The sequence below is a fragment of the Echinococcus granulosus genome (assembly GCF_000524195.1).
Source record: "Echinococcus granulosus chromosome Unknown EG_S00001, whole genome shotgun sequence".
In the NCBI taxonomy this organism is placed as follows: Eukaryota; Metazoa; Platyhelminthes; class Cestoda; order Cyclophyllidea; family Taeniidae; genus Echinococcus; species Echinococcus granulosus.
In genome coordinates this window covers 300,134-314,931 of record NW_020170381.1, presented here as the reverse complement: position 1 = coordinate 314,931, position 14,798 = coordinate 300,134, and the positions used below count along the sequence as shown (strand labels likewise).

The 14,798-nt window shown below is 40.6% G+C and overlaps 3 protein-coding genes across 3 annotated transcripts; 1 reads left to right on the top strand and 2 right to left on the bottom strand. All coding sequences in view use genetic code 11, as the record gives it.

Moving 5' to 3' along the window:
• Nucleotides 1-1,517: 1,517 nt before the first annotated feature.
• On the bottom strand, nt 1,518-3,808 carry EGR_00034 (Zinc finger CCHC-type and RNA-binding motif-containing protein; the record flags this gene model as incomplete). Its single annotated transcript, XM_024489283.1, has 6 exons — nt 1,518-1,710; nt 1,992-2,107; nt 2,348-2,455; nt 2,521-2,632; nt 2,947-3,077; nt 3,767-3,808. The coding sequence occupies 6 exons, from the start codon at nt 3,806-3,808 to the stop codon at nt 1,518-1,520; spliced, it is 702 nt and encodes a 233-aa protein (XP_024355961.1).
• A 4,113-nt stretch (nt 3,809-7,921) lies between these two features.
• EGR_00033 (Mushroom body large-type Kenyon cell-specific protein) lies at nt 7,922-10,985 on the top strand (the record flags this gene model as incomplete). Its single annotated transcript, XM_024489282.1, has 6 exons — nt 7,922-8,015; nt 8,883-9,020; nt 9,113-9,269; nt 9,306-9,415; nt 10,277-10,632; nt 10,899-10,985. The coding sequence occupies 6 exons, from the start codon at nt 7,922-7,924 to the stop codon at nt 10,983-10,985; spliced, it is 942 nt and encodes a 313-aa protein (XP_024355960.1).
• Nucleotides 10,986-11,628: 643 nt separating this feature from the next.
• On the bottom strand, nt 11,629-14,225 carry EGR_00032 (IQ and ubiquitin-like domain-containing protein; the record flags this gene model as incomplete). The annotated part of the gene is made up of 4 exons (XM_024489281.1): nt 11,629-12,144; nt 12,286-13,326; nt 13,471-13,755; nt 13,815-14,225. 4 exons carry the CDS (start codon nt 14,223-14,225, stop codon nt 11,629-11,631), a joined length of 2,253 nt encoding a protein of 750 aa, XP_024355959.1.
• Nucleotides 14,226-14,798: the final 573 nt, after the last annotated feature.

The window sequence follows — 14,798 nt, the reverse complement described above, 5'->3', positions numbered from 1 at the left end:
AGGATATCATTACAACCTTTTTCAAAGCGATGTATTTTCCTATAAGGTTTTTTTCCCCAGTTTCCATTATCCCGTAGGCTTCATTATACGGTATGGGAACTCAGCATACGATGGGATCACCTACATGTACGCAAAATTCCTACTTATTTCCAATGGTTGAGATCTCATAATAAGCTAGAATTTTGTGTGAAATTGTGTAGGCTTTACTCATCCTAATACCTTACTAGACTTATTGCTTGCAGCTTAAAGGCAAATGTGAGGGAACATAAGATCGGATTAAATGGCGCAGCCTCTAATTATTTGGATGCTTTTTCACTTTGCTAAGGGATGTAGCTAAGTCTCCTCAAAGGATCGCATAGTGCGCAACTTTTCAACCTGTTCATAATGTGTGCTGAAACAAACTATGCCTACGACTAGTCGAGTGATAGGTAGGCAGAAGGCGTGATGAAAGCGAACAAACGGATGAAAGTAAAGGCGAGAAGACCTCGGAGCTGCAGGTCGCAGAGTCAGCACTCTAACTCAAGGCCTTCGCATGGCATTGAAAATCTTCAATGAGGGTGTACACAGAGACGATGAGTCATCACCATGTGTGAAAAGCCACACACGTGCAAACACGCACCGCCATCCAAATCTGAACTACTTCCATAAAAAAAAACAAACTGACACCTTGTGAGCCTTGTACACCGCATGCTGATTCACTAGGAAATACTTCACAGGACACACCACTTTGACCATTCTGAAAAGCTGCTGAAAGACCTTTGTCAAACGTGTATCGGCCATTTCTGGGTGCTCTAAGCGCTAGGACAGGGGGTCGCACCGGCCTATTCCGTATGGCAAACACAACTAACTACTTTTCCACTCGAGTAGTGCACCCAAATGTGACGAAGCATAGATGCAGGATCAGGTGACGACGAAGCACCCGAAATTTGGAGCAAATTAGAACACAAACTCTAGTTTGGCTTTTGTCACCTCATGACTTATGGGGTCGCTGGACATAGTGCATTCATGAAGTTATTGAAAACAAGGTTTGCTTGGAGCTGAGTGCTTTGCTTGCAACCCCTCTAATAATGCTAACTACTTGAAACCATTAAACAAGGCCAAACCTTGGGAAATCATAATTCCGATTTGGTTATGGACTCATGACTCACCCAGAGGTCCGAATTCCAATGCGCATGGAATTGTTTAACTAGTTGATAAAACATTAACAAAGTCACTGATGCGGCAAACAATTATTGGTTCTTCTTAGTCAGTGCTTAAAGCAACAGCAATGCTTGAGCAAGGTCTAGCTGCCCTTCTAACTACGAATTTAAAGCACGGAAGGAGCCCCCTGACAACCGTTCACACTAATTTAGTAAATAGATCAAAGCTCAAAGAAAAAATCACTAATAAATCTTAAAGCGCATAGCACCGAGGACCACATAAACTCAGATAACATTATTCAGAAAATGAATTTACTTGAAATGCATTAGTGATCGACAGAGATATATGTACAGAGGAAAACTAGTCTGATAAGGGATTTAGGCATTTTCGAAACTCTCCTCATCTGAGAAGTAGGAATCTCGGCGTATCCTTCGGCTTTTACGAGGGGGAGAGCCACTGGCGGTAGAGTTGGTTAAGGACCGGCTGAAGTTAACGGCAGCGCTCCAGGTGTCCACATCGTCCTGTCCGTCTAATGCATCATCCTCATGCTCGAGGAGCTCCTGTTCGTCACTGCATGCACAAAGCAAAGATCCATCATTGAAATAAACGACAGATGCGAGTGCATAAGTTTGGGTGTACTACATATTTTGTACTATTAGGTGCATCGCACACAAATAGGTTCGTAAGTCAATAGTAAGACTGCGAACACCAAGGCTAGCTTATGTCCATTGGTCAAACTTCAAGACTACACATCTTATCGACATTACCAAGGCGATGAAGAAATGGCTCCTTACAGTTACAAGTATACACATTGATGATAAAGGAAAAAAGTGAGCACATAAATGACACACCTAGCTACAGGCCTAGACGATGCTTGCTGAGTTTTCCGCTCAGTCCTTTTATTTCTGGGACGTACACGTGCACCCAAGACGTTGTTTGGACAAGTGTAGCTCAGGTGACCATTTTCCTATGGGGAAGAGAATTCACCTTAAGGCATACTCTAAGAAGAAATTCATTAGAGATGATGTGCAAATGCAAATGATATGTAAATGCCTTGAATAGATCAGCCATCATACACACGAATGATTTGTCAACGAGGAATGCTTAAGTATGCCTTTGATAAACTGGTAAATATAGCCTTGAACAACTGAGATAGAGAGCAAACAGTAAGTGAGAAGAGGATGAAATAAGTGCAGATCAAGCTTACACCACACTCATAGCAACGAGATTTGTCAGGATACTCTCGATGCCGAATAAATTCCGCCGCCCTACCATTATCCACGGCTATTGACGCCTTTATATGTCGACCAAACATCTACAATGAACTCATGGCTACGGAAAAAAGGATAAAAAAATAACATTCATCGCAAAGAGCCTCACCTCAGAGCCATTGAGACAACGGACACATTGTTGGGCATCCTCTACACATAGAAACAGAACGAAAGCGACACCTTTGCTCCTTCGGGTTAGCTTATCCTTCAATATCGTGACTCTAAAAGTATATCAAGGTATCAACAGCGATTAAAATAGATAAAAAGTTTCAGAGACAAGCGTTAGCAAACATTGGTTGTGAAATAAATGACACTAAAGGAATGGATAGGAAGACACTAAGAGTGTGTCTAAGTGCAGAAATCACACTCAATAAGCGTGTTGAAAGGTAGAAGTGCAAAAATTCATGAATCCTAGTGTAAAACTAGGTAAATCGAAGACAGGATCGTACATTTCCAACCCTATGACAACCACACTCTTTACAATAGGGAATAACAAATGCACGCTAAATTCGAAAGCAATGACATGATAACATACCTTGTTATTTGTCCGTAACGCTCCAGCAGTTTATGTAAATCGCTATTAGTGAGCGAAAATGGCACATTGGATATGTATACAGTGCTTTTGCTTGGAGCCAATTTTGATGTAGCGCCTTTCATCCGTTGATTCTAAAAAAATTGGAAGGGAATGCAACCCAGAACTAAAAAAAAACAAGTCTCGCGTCCTAATATGATATTCATATAAAGAACAAAGTTGGCTAAATGGGAGCTTAGGGATATGAACCAAGGGGAACGAAAAACAAATGAGCCATGGGACGAGACACGGAACGCCGGAAAGTGGATATGCTTTGATGGATAAAAAGAACAGATATAACTACAGCATTCTCAATTACATTAGATCACAAATCCCAGGCGATGGTGCCACACAACTAGTTTTGTATTTTTGAGACAGGTGGATGACTGATTATAATCAGGGTTACGCGTTACATATAACCAGAAATCGGCACAATCCTATTAGTATTTCGAATGCAGACAATGTTGAAAAACACGAACAAACAGTCACTAGACAAGGCAACCACCTACTAACACGAACAAAGGGAGGAGAAGGGAACGATGAATGCTTTGTGTAAGTGCTTGCTGATATTTACAACAATGGAAAACCCTATGAAGCGTATGCGTTTACACCGAAGTTAGGAAGTGAATGCAACTGATGTTAAGTCCGCAACACCGGAAGACGGAACAAGACACCATAAAACACTACAACCAGCCTATGTAGGTGTTCATTTCAAAAGAGTCCGAAATGCCACCCAGTTCCACATCCGCGTTATTGAGTAGCGAATAACAAAAGAGAATTTTACACTTAAATACGCGGTCACGGGGCCGCAGCCAAACACCAACATTTCTCATTGGTTATTTGAAGTTATGTACTCTATAATTAAACCAAACGAATGCATAACAGTACGTTCAAAGATGTTTTACCACTGAGAAAAATATGCACCTAACTTATTTATTGCGTTTCATGGGAAAGCAAATAATTATTGGATAATTGTGACAGGTTGTCTGATTTAACCCAAATTCCGTAATTTGAATCTATCTTGGGTGTAGTAAGGCATTTACAGTCATATTTTGAGGGAACGGATAGAATGCAGATCCAAAAGAAGGTATTTTATCGATCACTCAGGCACTTTTCTAACTCTTTTACGCTTTGTACTAGCCATATATTACTTCCATGGACCATAAATAGCGTCATTTATATTTTTCCTGATGGAAGACTTTCCATAACGCAGAAATGTTTTCAAGCAGACATTTTTTTAAAATTAATTCATATTCAAACAAATCCATTCTGTTACATTTGAAAGAGAAGAAGAGTTACCGACGCATTAGTCCTTCGCATTTGTGTAGCGTCCTGAGACTCCCTGAAGACGAAAGAAGACAAAATACTCGGGCAGAATATATATATATTCAGCGCAGAGAAGGTGTCTGGGCTATTGGCATGGCCCAAAAGGCTAGCCCACCCAGCGAGGTACAAGGGGATTAATTCCAAGTACATAAGTGTCGCCTCACCAGAATTGAGGGATAAACCACTATCGTGTTTCATTTGGCTTGCATTACTGGAGATTTTGGGTTTGCCTAGGTTGGTAAATTCTTTCGCATCTTTAGCGATATTCATTTAACAATAAGCAATCTTAGTTGTCTGATGCAACTAATAGGTCTTGCACATAAAATTACTCAATAATTTTTAGAATATACGGTAATGCAAATTTCATTAACTACATTTTGCATTGCTTAGTAATAAAAAACCATAGTGTGTTTAACGTTTGCTTTGTATTATTTTTCCTCCACCTTGTGCTATTTTAAAGAAATCCTGGGACTCAGTAGTTTGCTTTTTTTCACACCATCGAAATGACAACAGCTGTAGCGTCCCGAGACTTCCCTGAAGCCGAAAGAAGCCATAATGCTCTGGCAGAATACATATATTCAGCATAGAGAAGGTATTTGGGCCACTGGCATGGCCCGAAGGCCAGCCCATCGGGCGTGGTACAAAGGCCAAACCTAAAAGTGGCTCCTCGCCAATACCGAGAGATAAACAACCATCGCATTGCACAGTCACTGGATCAAGGTTAGCAAGCTGGAAGCTTTGCACAAAAGGTGACGGCACCGTGGTCTGTGGCATGAACTTCACAGCTGTTTCTACGGCATTTTATTATTTCATCCCTTATATTACTTATTGCTTGGGCGCATTGGTGACCAAAAACCTGATCTTAACAATTTAATAAACTCATCCAGGTGTTCTTCGGTAGTAAATCAATGTTCGGCAATCCCTTCGAATGAAGACGGGCATTTTCGAAATTACATTGAATCACCCATGAATAAAACAGTGTCGAGCTTTGTTAATGTCGCATCAATAAATTGACGTCAGATCATGTGCAGTGCATTGTAACTTTGTTTAACCGCGCGGACACTTGAGGCTGCAGGCCGCACTCCCGCCCTATGGAGTGGTCCTCGGGCCTTTTATCTCCTCTGTGCATTATGCGTATGGATTCTTCCAAAGTGCTTTGGCTTTTTACACCTTTGGGGAAGACTTGGGATGCCACACATAATATTTTACAGTTAAATGGTCTGTAAAATTTAATCTCCGTGACGACTTTAAAATTCACTAGTTGTTTTTGTGCTTTTACTTATTTTCAAATACTTTACTGCAGATTTAACAGAAAATATTGGCCTTTCCAATGTAGATTTTATTTATGAACATCAAATGATTTACTTTTAAAACGTGGCAAATATTCCTACACTTAAGTACCCGAAATGTATTTTATAACTACTCTGTAATCATGCTTGTATAGGAATGTGGAGTTTTTGCACAGCCATAACATGCATCCAGGCCAGAGCAAATTCCTATGCTTAAAAGCCTCAAGTTTTCAGGTCATGTTTTAATAGGTCTCAAAAACGGGTATCCGTCACAAGCTATGCTGATAGGGTCAAAGTTACTGGATAATTGGAGGTGAATTGCATTGAAGCCATTCATTTGATTAAAAGTATGCATTATTTTTCTAATTCCGGAATTCTGTGTGCTATCTAGGAGGGGAAAGTGTACTAACGTATAAATTCATTTTTATTCTTCTAATATTTCACAAATGCGGCTTTATCTGATTTGATATTATCCGTACTCGTTAATTAAATATTGTTTTGGACTTAGGATGTTACTTAGGTGACTTTGGTCGGCAACTTTTTGTTACGCCTTATCTAAACACCATCAGCTTCTCACATGCAAATATTAATGAGTAATTGTGGGTGTTATTCAAATATTAAATGTGTCCTCATCACTTTTTAAAGAATAAAATTATGACTTCTTTAGGAAGTTGTGTAATTTGGTGAGATAATTGCCACTTGTGCACCTATTTTGCAGGGTTAGTTCAACTATTTACTTAACGCTCAATATTTTGAACCCAAACGATTAATTGATTAATGGTTTTCAAAAAAAATGACTCAATCAACTAATTTCCTTCATGCTGATAGTGGTGGTGAAAAGAAATTCTCCCACTTTTTAAAAATGTTAATGGCCACGTATGCTTGAGAATCCCAAAGCGTATTGGTCAGATGCACGATCATGCGCGTTTGCGCCCTCTCCCACGGGCCAATCAGAGGGGAGCGGGGTGAAGGTGGGAAGCGAGACAAGCGCCTCTCTTCTCCCTCTTTCTCATCCCCCCTTTTTCCCAAAGAAGTGCCATCGCATCGTGGACGGGGGCACCTCAGGACACGCTTGAGGGGGATCCAACCGCAGAAATGAGCAGACAGACGTCAGGATCGGAAGGGGTAGATTATGGTAGTAACAACTCCGAGATGTTCTCCAACCATTTCAAAAGAATTTTGTCTGATTACATGGCACTTTTCCGCTTGATCTTTGAAACCCATCGTAAGTTGAATCTAACTAATGTGAACCGTAACCCAGGTACGATCTATGACTTTCAATATGATCCAAAAGGAGTTAACAATATTTTTGCTAGCTTTTACCATTCTCTACTATCAAAACATGTGTTAAAAGATATTGATAATCTAGTTTAGATATAGACCTATTGTCAGAATTGATAAGGACTCCTTTGTCTTAGATAACTTCATAGTTGTGTTGCTTTTGAACCTATATCTACCATTCAATCATTTTTCAAACAACTAACGATAGCAACAAGTGATGACTCGCAAATACCAGGAATGAATACTTTTGTATCCAGAAGGCAATTGTAATACATAACCATTATGTCAGATGCAAAGTGCTGTGACAAAAAAAAGTTACGATGGGTCATGTTCAGCCTCGGCCTGGAATTTTTTCCACATATTTCTTTTATCGGTGCACAAATAGTGGTTGCTGAACCGTGATGTAGGGGTAGTCCCTACAGAAGTGTCTAGATATCAAGCCTCCCCTTGCTTACTACGTTTGTTACAAAAATAAAAGGACGTAGGGCTTAAGCAGTTGCGATTAAAGGTTTGTAAAATGTTCAATTGCCTTTGCTGCATGTGGTTTTAAATAGTGGCAGTGATGAAATTCGCAAGGTCTCTCCGTTATTCGAGTTCAAGGTAAACTCATGTTTCATTTAAACTTAACTTTTGCGAGAAAGCGTTTAAACATTCATGCTAAAAAACTATTTTAAACATCCACAAGACATTACTTATACTTCTTTACAAGGTAATATTGGTTCCAACTCAAAAACCCAAGATAGTACAATATTCGTGGTGCTTAGTGGGAAGAAAAGGTGGGAAGAAATCATCTTCTGAAAGAAGGTGCCCATATTATACGTATTTATAAAATTACATGTTGAGCCTTCGCTTCGCTCATGTGAAATTAACCATAGCTGAAATTGGTACCCAGGATGGTTCGCCATGGATTGCAAAATACGACCACACACAGCCAAGCATATTGCAGCATTGTACCATCCGCTTTGGTGCGGTTAATTAGCGCGCATGCTTTCCCTCCTTTGTCAGCCCTCCCCAAGTCCGCAACTGCATTTGGTTTCGTGCGCATGTTGACTCGGCATGCGACCCATGCTGTAACAACATCGAACACGCAATTGCTGGGTCACGCCCGCGGTAGGGACCGGGCCGCCGAAGGAGGCAGTTTGTTATATCACACCAACACCTGTTCCTCCCAAGGCATCTAAGGTCACAGCTGTTCTTGAGCGGTTGCCATGGCAATCACAGTGACTGTAGTCACTATTCTGCATTCATCAACGAACTAGAACACAAAATTGCTTAGGATTTTTAGAAATGTGGTATGCATTACCATAAGTGCATGATCTCATTCAGATTCAATTCGCATCAAACCCCACTTAATCAAAGCAATGAACAAAGAACAGGCGTTATGGATGGTGAAATCAAGAAACCGACATGCTGGAACTTTAAGCAGCTTAACCTCTTTGCGTAATCTGGGCAGTCAGCAACACAGACGCGGGGGCAACATATTAAACGATCCCTTTTCCTTTAAGGGAAGCTGTTCACCCTAGAGGAAATGTTTAGTAAACTCATCTAGGCATACCTATTTGTGGAGACTGGGAACATGGCATTAGGTGGAAATGGATGGTTGGTCTGCAGGCACCTTTAAGTACACTCCTTCCAAGTAATAAAAGTTCGTCAGGTTAGCATACCCATTAGGGGTTCGTCGCCTCCTAGACCGCAGAGAGTAGGGCAGAACTGCTCAGTGAGTGACCTCATGAGAACGTCATTAGCCAAATTTACCAAGGTGGATATGCATAGTTGAAGCAAAAAATATTTTTATTTTGCAAGTTCTTCAGTTCTATAGGGTCATTTGTCCGAAATTAGGGATTTGTATGAGTTATAGTAATTCAAATAAGAGAATATTGAGCTGTCAGTGGTTTGACACTTACACATCGCTCAAGAGGCTTCCCAAATTTACGATTTCGTCATCGTTCATCAGTAATAATAAGCATAAAAAAGAAATCACTTAAAATTGTCTCTAATTTTCAGACCTCACAAATAGGACTCGCCTGCTTGGCGCGAATCAGCCAGGAACAGGTGACGGCTGCATATTTCCCTACTTCAACTCAACAAAATACGTTCCCGTGCCACCGCCAGCGCTGCTCTCCTGCTACCTCCGAATAAGTGGTGCGTCGTTCACTCATGTGTAGAAGGGCAGTTTTTGCCCAAACCCAAGTTGGCTGACATTTTTGTGTTGTGACATGTTCATTTCATTACAGGGTGTCAATCCCAAGCAACGCGTGATCAAATGCTGCGAAACGCTGCTGCTTCGATGGAGTTTAATCAGAATGACTTGTCAAACCTAGCGGGAGTTTTTCAGTTAGAAGCTAGGGGTTTGGATTCAGCGGTCATTCAATGTGCGGTGGAGGCAAATGGGTAAGTTTGGGAATGCAAAAATACCATTTGCCTTAGGAACTCTAGACTTCAGAGCTGCCCACCTTCAAGAGCACCACGAACAACTTGTCTCCGAGATATGCGTACATATCACCGTTCACCACATGGACTCAGAGTTGACAAAACAAGTAAGCTGAGTATCTAATCCATGTTTTTAACTTCCCTTTTTACCTACAATCAAACGATAGAACCAGCAATTTTTATTCATCATGTTGCCGTGTGCTATCTTCAGAAGTTCAAATTTCCTGTAATCTGAAAGCCTGATATGTGCCCGGTATGCGTTAGCATTAAAATTCTCCTTAGCTACGTGCCGGTAAAAACATGTCCATATATTTGGTTAAGGGGTAAGGATGTTCGCGCCAATTTTAGTGGAGACAGGTAGGAAATATTAGCCGAATCACAATTACAATGCCACCCGGTGCAGAGTTAGATGCGGATTTTCAAGCAACTTGTAAAGATGAAATGCGAATTTAAACTCCACTAAGGGCATCGAATAATGATTTTGAACTCAAATCAAACGTGTTTTTTTGCGCACAATTCGCAATTTCTGAACAATCGCCCAATCAAAATAATGAAATTGCTCTCAAAAATAATTACATTCACGCAGCTCATTACCTTTATGAAACATATTATTAATTCTAAAAAAAAAACAAGTGTATTTCGTTTGACACAGCAAACATATACCTAGGCAATAACCGATCCACGATTGAATTAGATTGCGTATCCCAGTTCGAATCATGTTATGCTTGCACTTCACCACAAATACACGCCGTTCCTCCACTTTGATAAACTCACCTCATCAAAAATTAACCGCAAAAGAAAAGTACTAAAAAATAAGAAGTGAGAAATTTCTGTTCCTTATTTGTAGAAAGCTCAAAATGTTCTCATCTCTCTAGTCAGCAAAAAAACAACCCCTTGAAAAGTTAGTTTGGAAATACGCATAGGCCTATAAGAGAGCAAAGTTTAAGTACTACCATTCCCATTGACAGCGGCGGATATGAGTTCGCATAGCAGCAAGAAGTCATCGTTGCCGCAACGGAGGCCTTACACAGCCTCTGAGTTGGCCTCCGCCGTGAATGCTATCTGCTCCGGCCGGCTGGGCACTCGGCGGGCGGCCAGCATGTACGGCATCCCGCGATCCACACTGCGCAACAAAATCTGCAAGCTTAATGAGATCAGAAAACACGAGGAGACTATGCGTGGAGGCAAACCGATCTCGCTATCCGAGTTTGTTCAACAGTTTACCTCTTCCGGGAAACTGTCGAACGACACCTCACACAGAAAAGATGTTGGTTGGTACTCATCATCAGTCGCCTTGTCGTACAGATTGGCGTCTGTGTTTAAGGTCTGTTGCCACTGGTAAAAATAATTTACTCGATAGATTATTATTTGTTTTTCAAACCTGTTCGGCAGTCCACTTAGGCTAATAGAGGATATTAGGACACCGATACATTTATTCGAGCGTTAGTCATTTTTTAATGTCTGTGGCCAAATCAGGTCTTACCGATTTGACAAGCGCATAAATACTGATAAGTGTTCTGAAGGTGCTATTGTATAAAAAAATAACTATAGTTGTATCCTTTAGCTTTAGACTAGTGTTTTCAACGATAGGTCAATTGTCGAACCACACCGTCGGAGCGGTCGGATGGTACATCACTCCGTACCTTCTTCGAGGAAAACGATGTCTGGAACATGTAACACTCACTTTTAAAAATGAAGCCAAATGCTAAAGGAATGAAAACCCAAGGGAAACGCTGAATTTTGGTTTTCTAGTCTTCGTGATAACATTTCCATTCTTACTTTAACGACAAGCACACGAGTGTTTCTATGCAATGTTGTGGATGGTAACTCTTGCATTTTACCTCTTGTCTGTTTATTGTGATTTGGCGCTTGTCCTACTTCTACACAATGAAATCCCTCTAAGGGAGGGGGGGGGGGGGGGAGCGAAACCCTCAAATCTCGTTGCATAGTATTAATAAAACAATTTAGGCAGCGGCCAATGTCACCTCCACTCCTCCAGTTCAAGACTGTAAAACAGCGGGCTCCCCATAGACTGGGGGTCTATAAGCATGCAGCGGAGAGATCAGATATATTCGTCCTTAATTATTCTGTTGCAACTTTACCATCTTACTACAGCAAAGGCAAACTTTTTTACTTAAAATTAAGGGTTATGCATTCTAATAAATTGGGAATTGTTTGTTCATTTCATATACATTACATATAAGGAGTGCGAAGTATTTAGAGTGGTAGGATCACTATTTTTAAAGGCTATATTTTCCCATTTATACACGTACTCATAATAAAAATGCTTTCTGGACTCTTATCCTCTTTTGATACTTTCTTATATAGGCCACAATTCCTGGAGGCTAGTGATTCCTAAATCTGTCATTCTCCTTTCCCCTTTGATCACAGGAAGCAAAACCTGAGGCAGCTCAAACGTCGATTTGTGTCGTTGTTCAGCTGAAAGCAGATACACTGGCCTGCCACTAGATTTGCACAGTCGCCTCTCCATCTGAGGACGTTCATTTTTATCTCCAGGATGTCGGAACTTCTCGGTAGACTCCAGTTGTTCTCTGGTCATATTGCGCCCTATCAAACAGAGTCGCACAAATACATTCTTGCCAATTACAAGTCGCTGACGTACTCGAGTCAACATGGTATCAGCATAGAGTAAAGATGATGGGATATTATTGAGTTTCATGTGCAGATCGGCTTCCTTTTTCGTTAATAATAGCGTATTCCATGGTGACCACGGTTCCGTGACCTTCCATCGGCAAAGCGTCAAATCACCAAGTTCCGAACATCCGGAAAGAGCAGATCGGCCATTCCAAATTTTGTTTACAAGAAAATAAATATCCTGGATATTGACAAGCAATTCAAGATGATTTGATATGTTCTCCGTCCTAATTAATGAATTCTGACTTCCTGTTTTGAATAAAGCTCCTGCGTCGATTGGTGTGTAGTCCCTAGCTTCTCTCCTTCGTATCTGTTCTTTTACGGCCTCATCGAGAGCAACAAGCTCCATTTCCCGCAGTTCAGCTTTTTTGTTGCGATGGGCCTTGCGGATCAGCTCAGCTTCCGATTTTTGAAGATCTTCAAGGATTAGTCGATAGGGTTCCAGGTCTACCCGATCCCTTCCACGGTTTCCCTGTCTCCAGCAAAATAAGCAAACGTCTAAATGCTTAGCTCGTGCACTAACACCAAACTTTGCGATCTGAAGGTATCCTCCGCAGGAAATACATCGATGAGTGTCTTTCCACATTTTTGTGCGAGCATTCGGATCATTTTTATCAGGAATCGGGAGGAACGGTGCCACTGCGGGGTTATATTCAGGAACCTTGCAAAATTGTATGAAGCGCTGGAGGATACGCTGACGCAAGCCAGTTAGCATAGGAACCGGAATGTTTCGAAGCATCAACTCCGTCTCTCGCTCCGCAAGCATCACGATGTCACAACTTAGTGAGGATGGGTACTTCCCAGCTAACTTCTTAACTGTAAGAAGTAAGTCCATCCGTTCAGTCTTACTAAGACTACTGGACTTCAGATCTTCGTATAAGGTTAGGAGACTTTTTCCAAAAAGAGTATATGGGGTATCCTTTTCCACGGGGCCTCGTCCCTTCATATCCCTCCAACAAACTGTTGAAGCAGCTTTTTCGATGAAGTGTTCTTGCTCTCGCATTTTCCCATAATCAGATAGTTCAATTTGCTTTTGGGTAATTTTTTTGATAAATTCAACTTCCTTGTCGAGAACTAAACCCATATTTGCCTTCCTGATAACTAGAGTACTTGAGTTCCTATAAGCATTATTCACCTTATTAACGTGCCATTCTTCAAGGGCATTAAACAGTCTATCAATGTCATATCGTGTTTTCGGAGTAGCACGTCTTTTGTAATCAAGATCCAACCCATTAGCTTTTTCTTGAAGGTATACCCGTTCCTCTTCCTTGACGAACTTATAATATTCATCTCGAAGCGTACGAAGGCGAGCAACTCTACGTTTGGCAAGCCAACAACGTACATGCCTTTGTATGACAATTGCCTGAAATACAGTCAAGTATACAAATATATTATCGAACAAGAAGGGAAATGTGTGTTTAAACAATAAAAAATAAATGATTATCGCTAAAAACGAAAATTTTTTAGGAAAGTCCCGAATAAAGACAAATTCAAAGTGTAAACTCACACATCGGTTAAGCCGCGTTCTATACTCGTCTGCAGTTTCGTATGGTCCGGGTGTTATCTCTTTATCATTAATATTGGTTACAAAAAAACCGGGTTTCGTCATCGCCGTTGTGGCTTGATGGAGTGTTTCCTGTTCCTCGTGCTTTACTGCATACGTTTGTGTTTCTCTTGAGAAAAGTGGGATAGGTGAATCTTCGGGAGGCTTTGGGGCCGTTTGAGACGTGGCATGGTGAAAAAGAACCTGATCTGATTTTCTCCGATAACCACCCAAAAAGGTTTTTTTAACCTATCATTGATCCAATGTATCTGAACAATATGCGGCCCAGGATCGATATCATTGCCTACTAGATTCACCTCCAGATTATCTGGTTGTCTATCCTTTAATTTTTCATCTCCCTTGTAAACATAAACCGTAATATCATCTGTACGAGAAAGCTTGCATATTCTCCTTCCTAAGTGAATTTTAGTTGTTTGAGAAGGATGTTTGAAACGGCACTCTATTTCCGGAACAACACTCAGGTCTTTGAAAAGTCTTTTCGGTGTAACTCCACTTCTTATTAAATCATTGTTGTAAAACAACTTTATATTTTTAACATTATCAGAGCACTCTTCTGCGAGGACACGGCGAAGCAAATCAAATGGTAGCCCATCGGGCAAATCATTAATTTTCATAATTGTGTTATACGGAAACTTAATGCGCACCACAACGCACCAAGGCTTTAAACTGACACCAGCTCTAGAATCCGGGTTGTTCATATGTAGTTCTACAAATTCAAAAATTAGCATCCTTCTTACATGTTGTTTTAGTTATTTTCTCCTGAACTGTATTAATTCATTTTTTAGTGCTTCCCTTAAAGTCAGTGCGAAAATGAGTCCACGTGAAACCGTTTTTTAGACAGCTGTCGCTTTTTAAGTTTTAGAAGCTGAGGTATTTACCACTACTATAGGGTAACGAGGTAACTGAACCTTTTACGAGATTCACAACCTAATGCTCGAGTTGCCACATGACGCGAAACTATAGCAGTACAAGGTAGGCGACTATTAAAACACATAGCTCTTGCTTTGTTAAATATCAGTAAATTCCAAAACATTCAATATACACAAATGCAGAAAAGTGAAGAATTGTAATTAGGATTAACCTAGTGCATCATATTTCGGATTCGAGTTATATATGGGATCATTGTGTTCACTACGAATATTCTTTCAACATTATGTGCTAAGTTCACCATTAATTGTTTTTTGTTTTACGAATGACTTATCTAAACCAGCTAACTCAAGCAAGTTACTTTGTGGCTGGAGATGAATACGTCAATTGCATGTTAGAGCCAT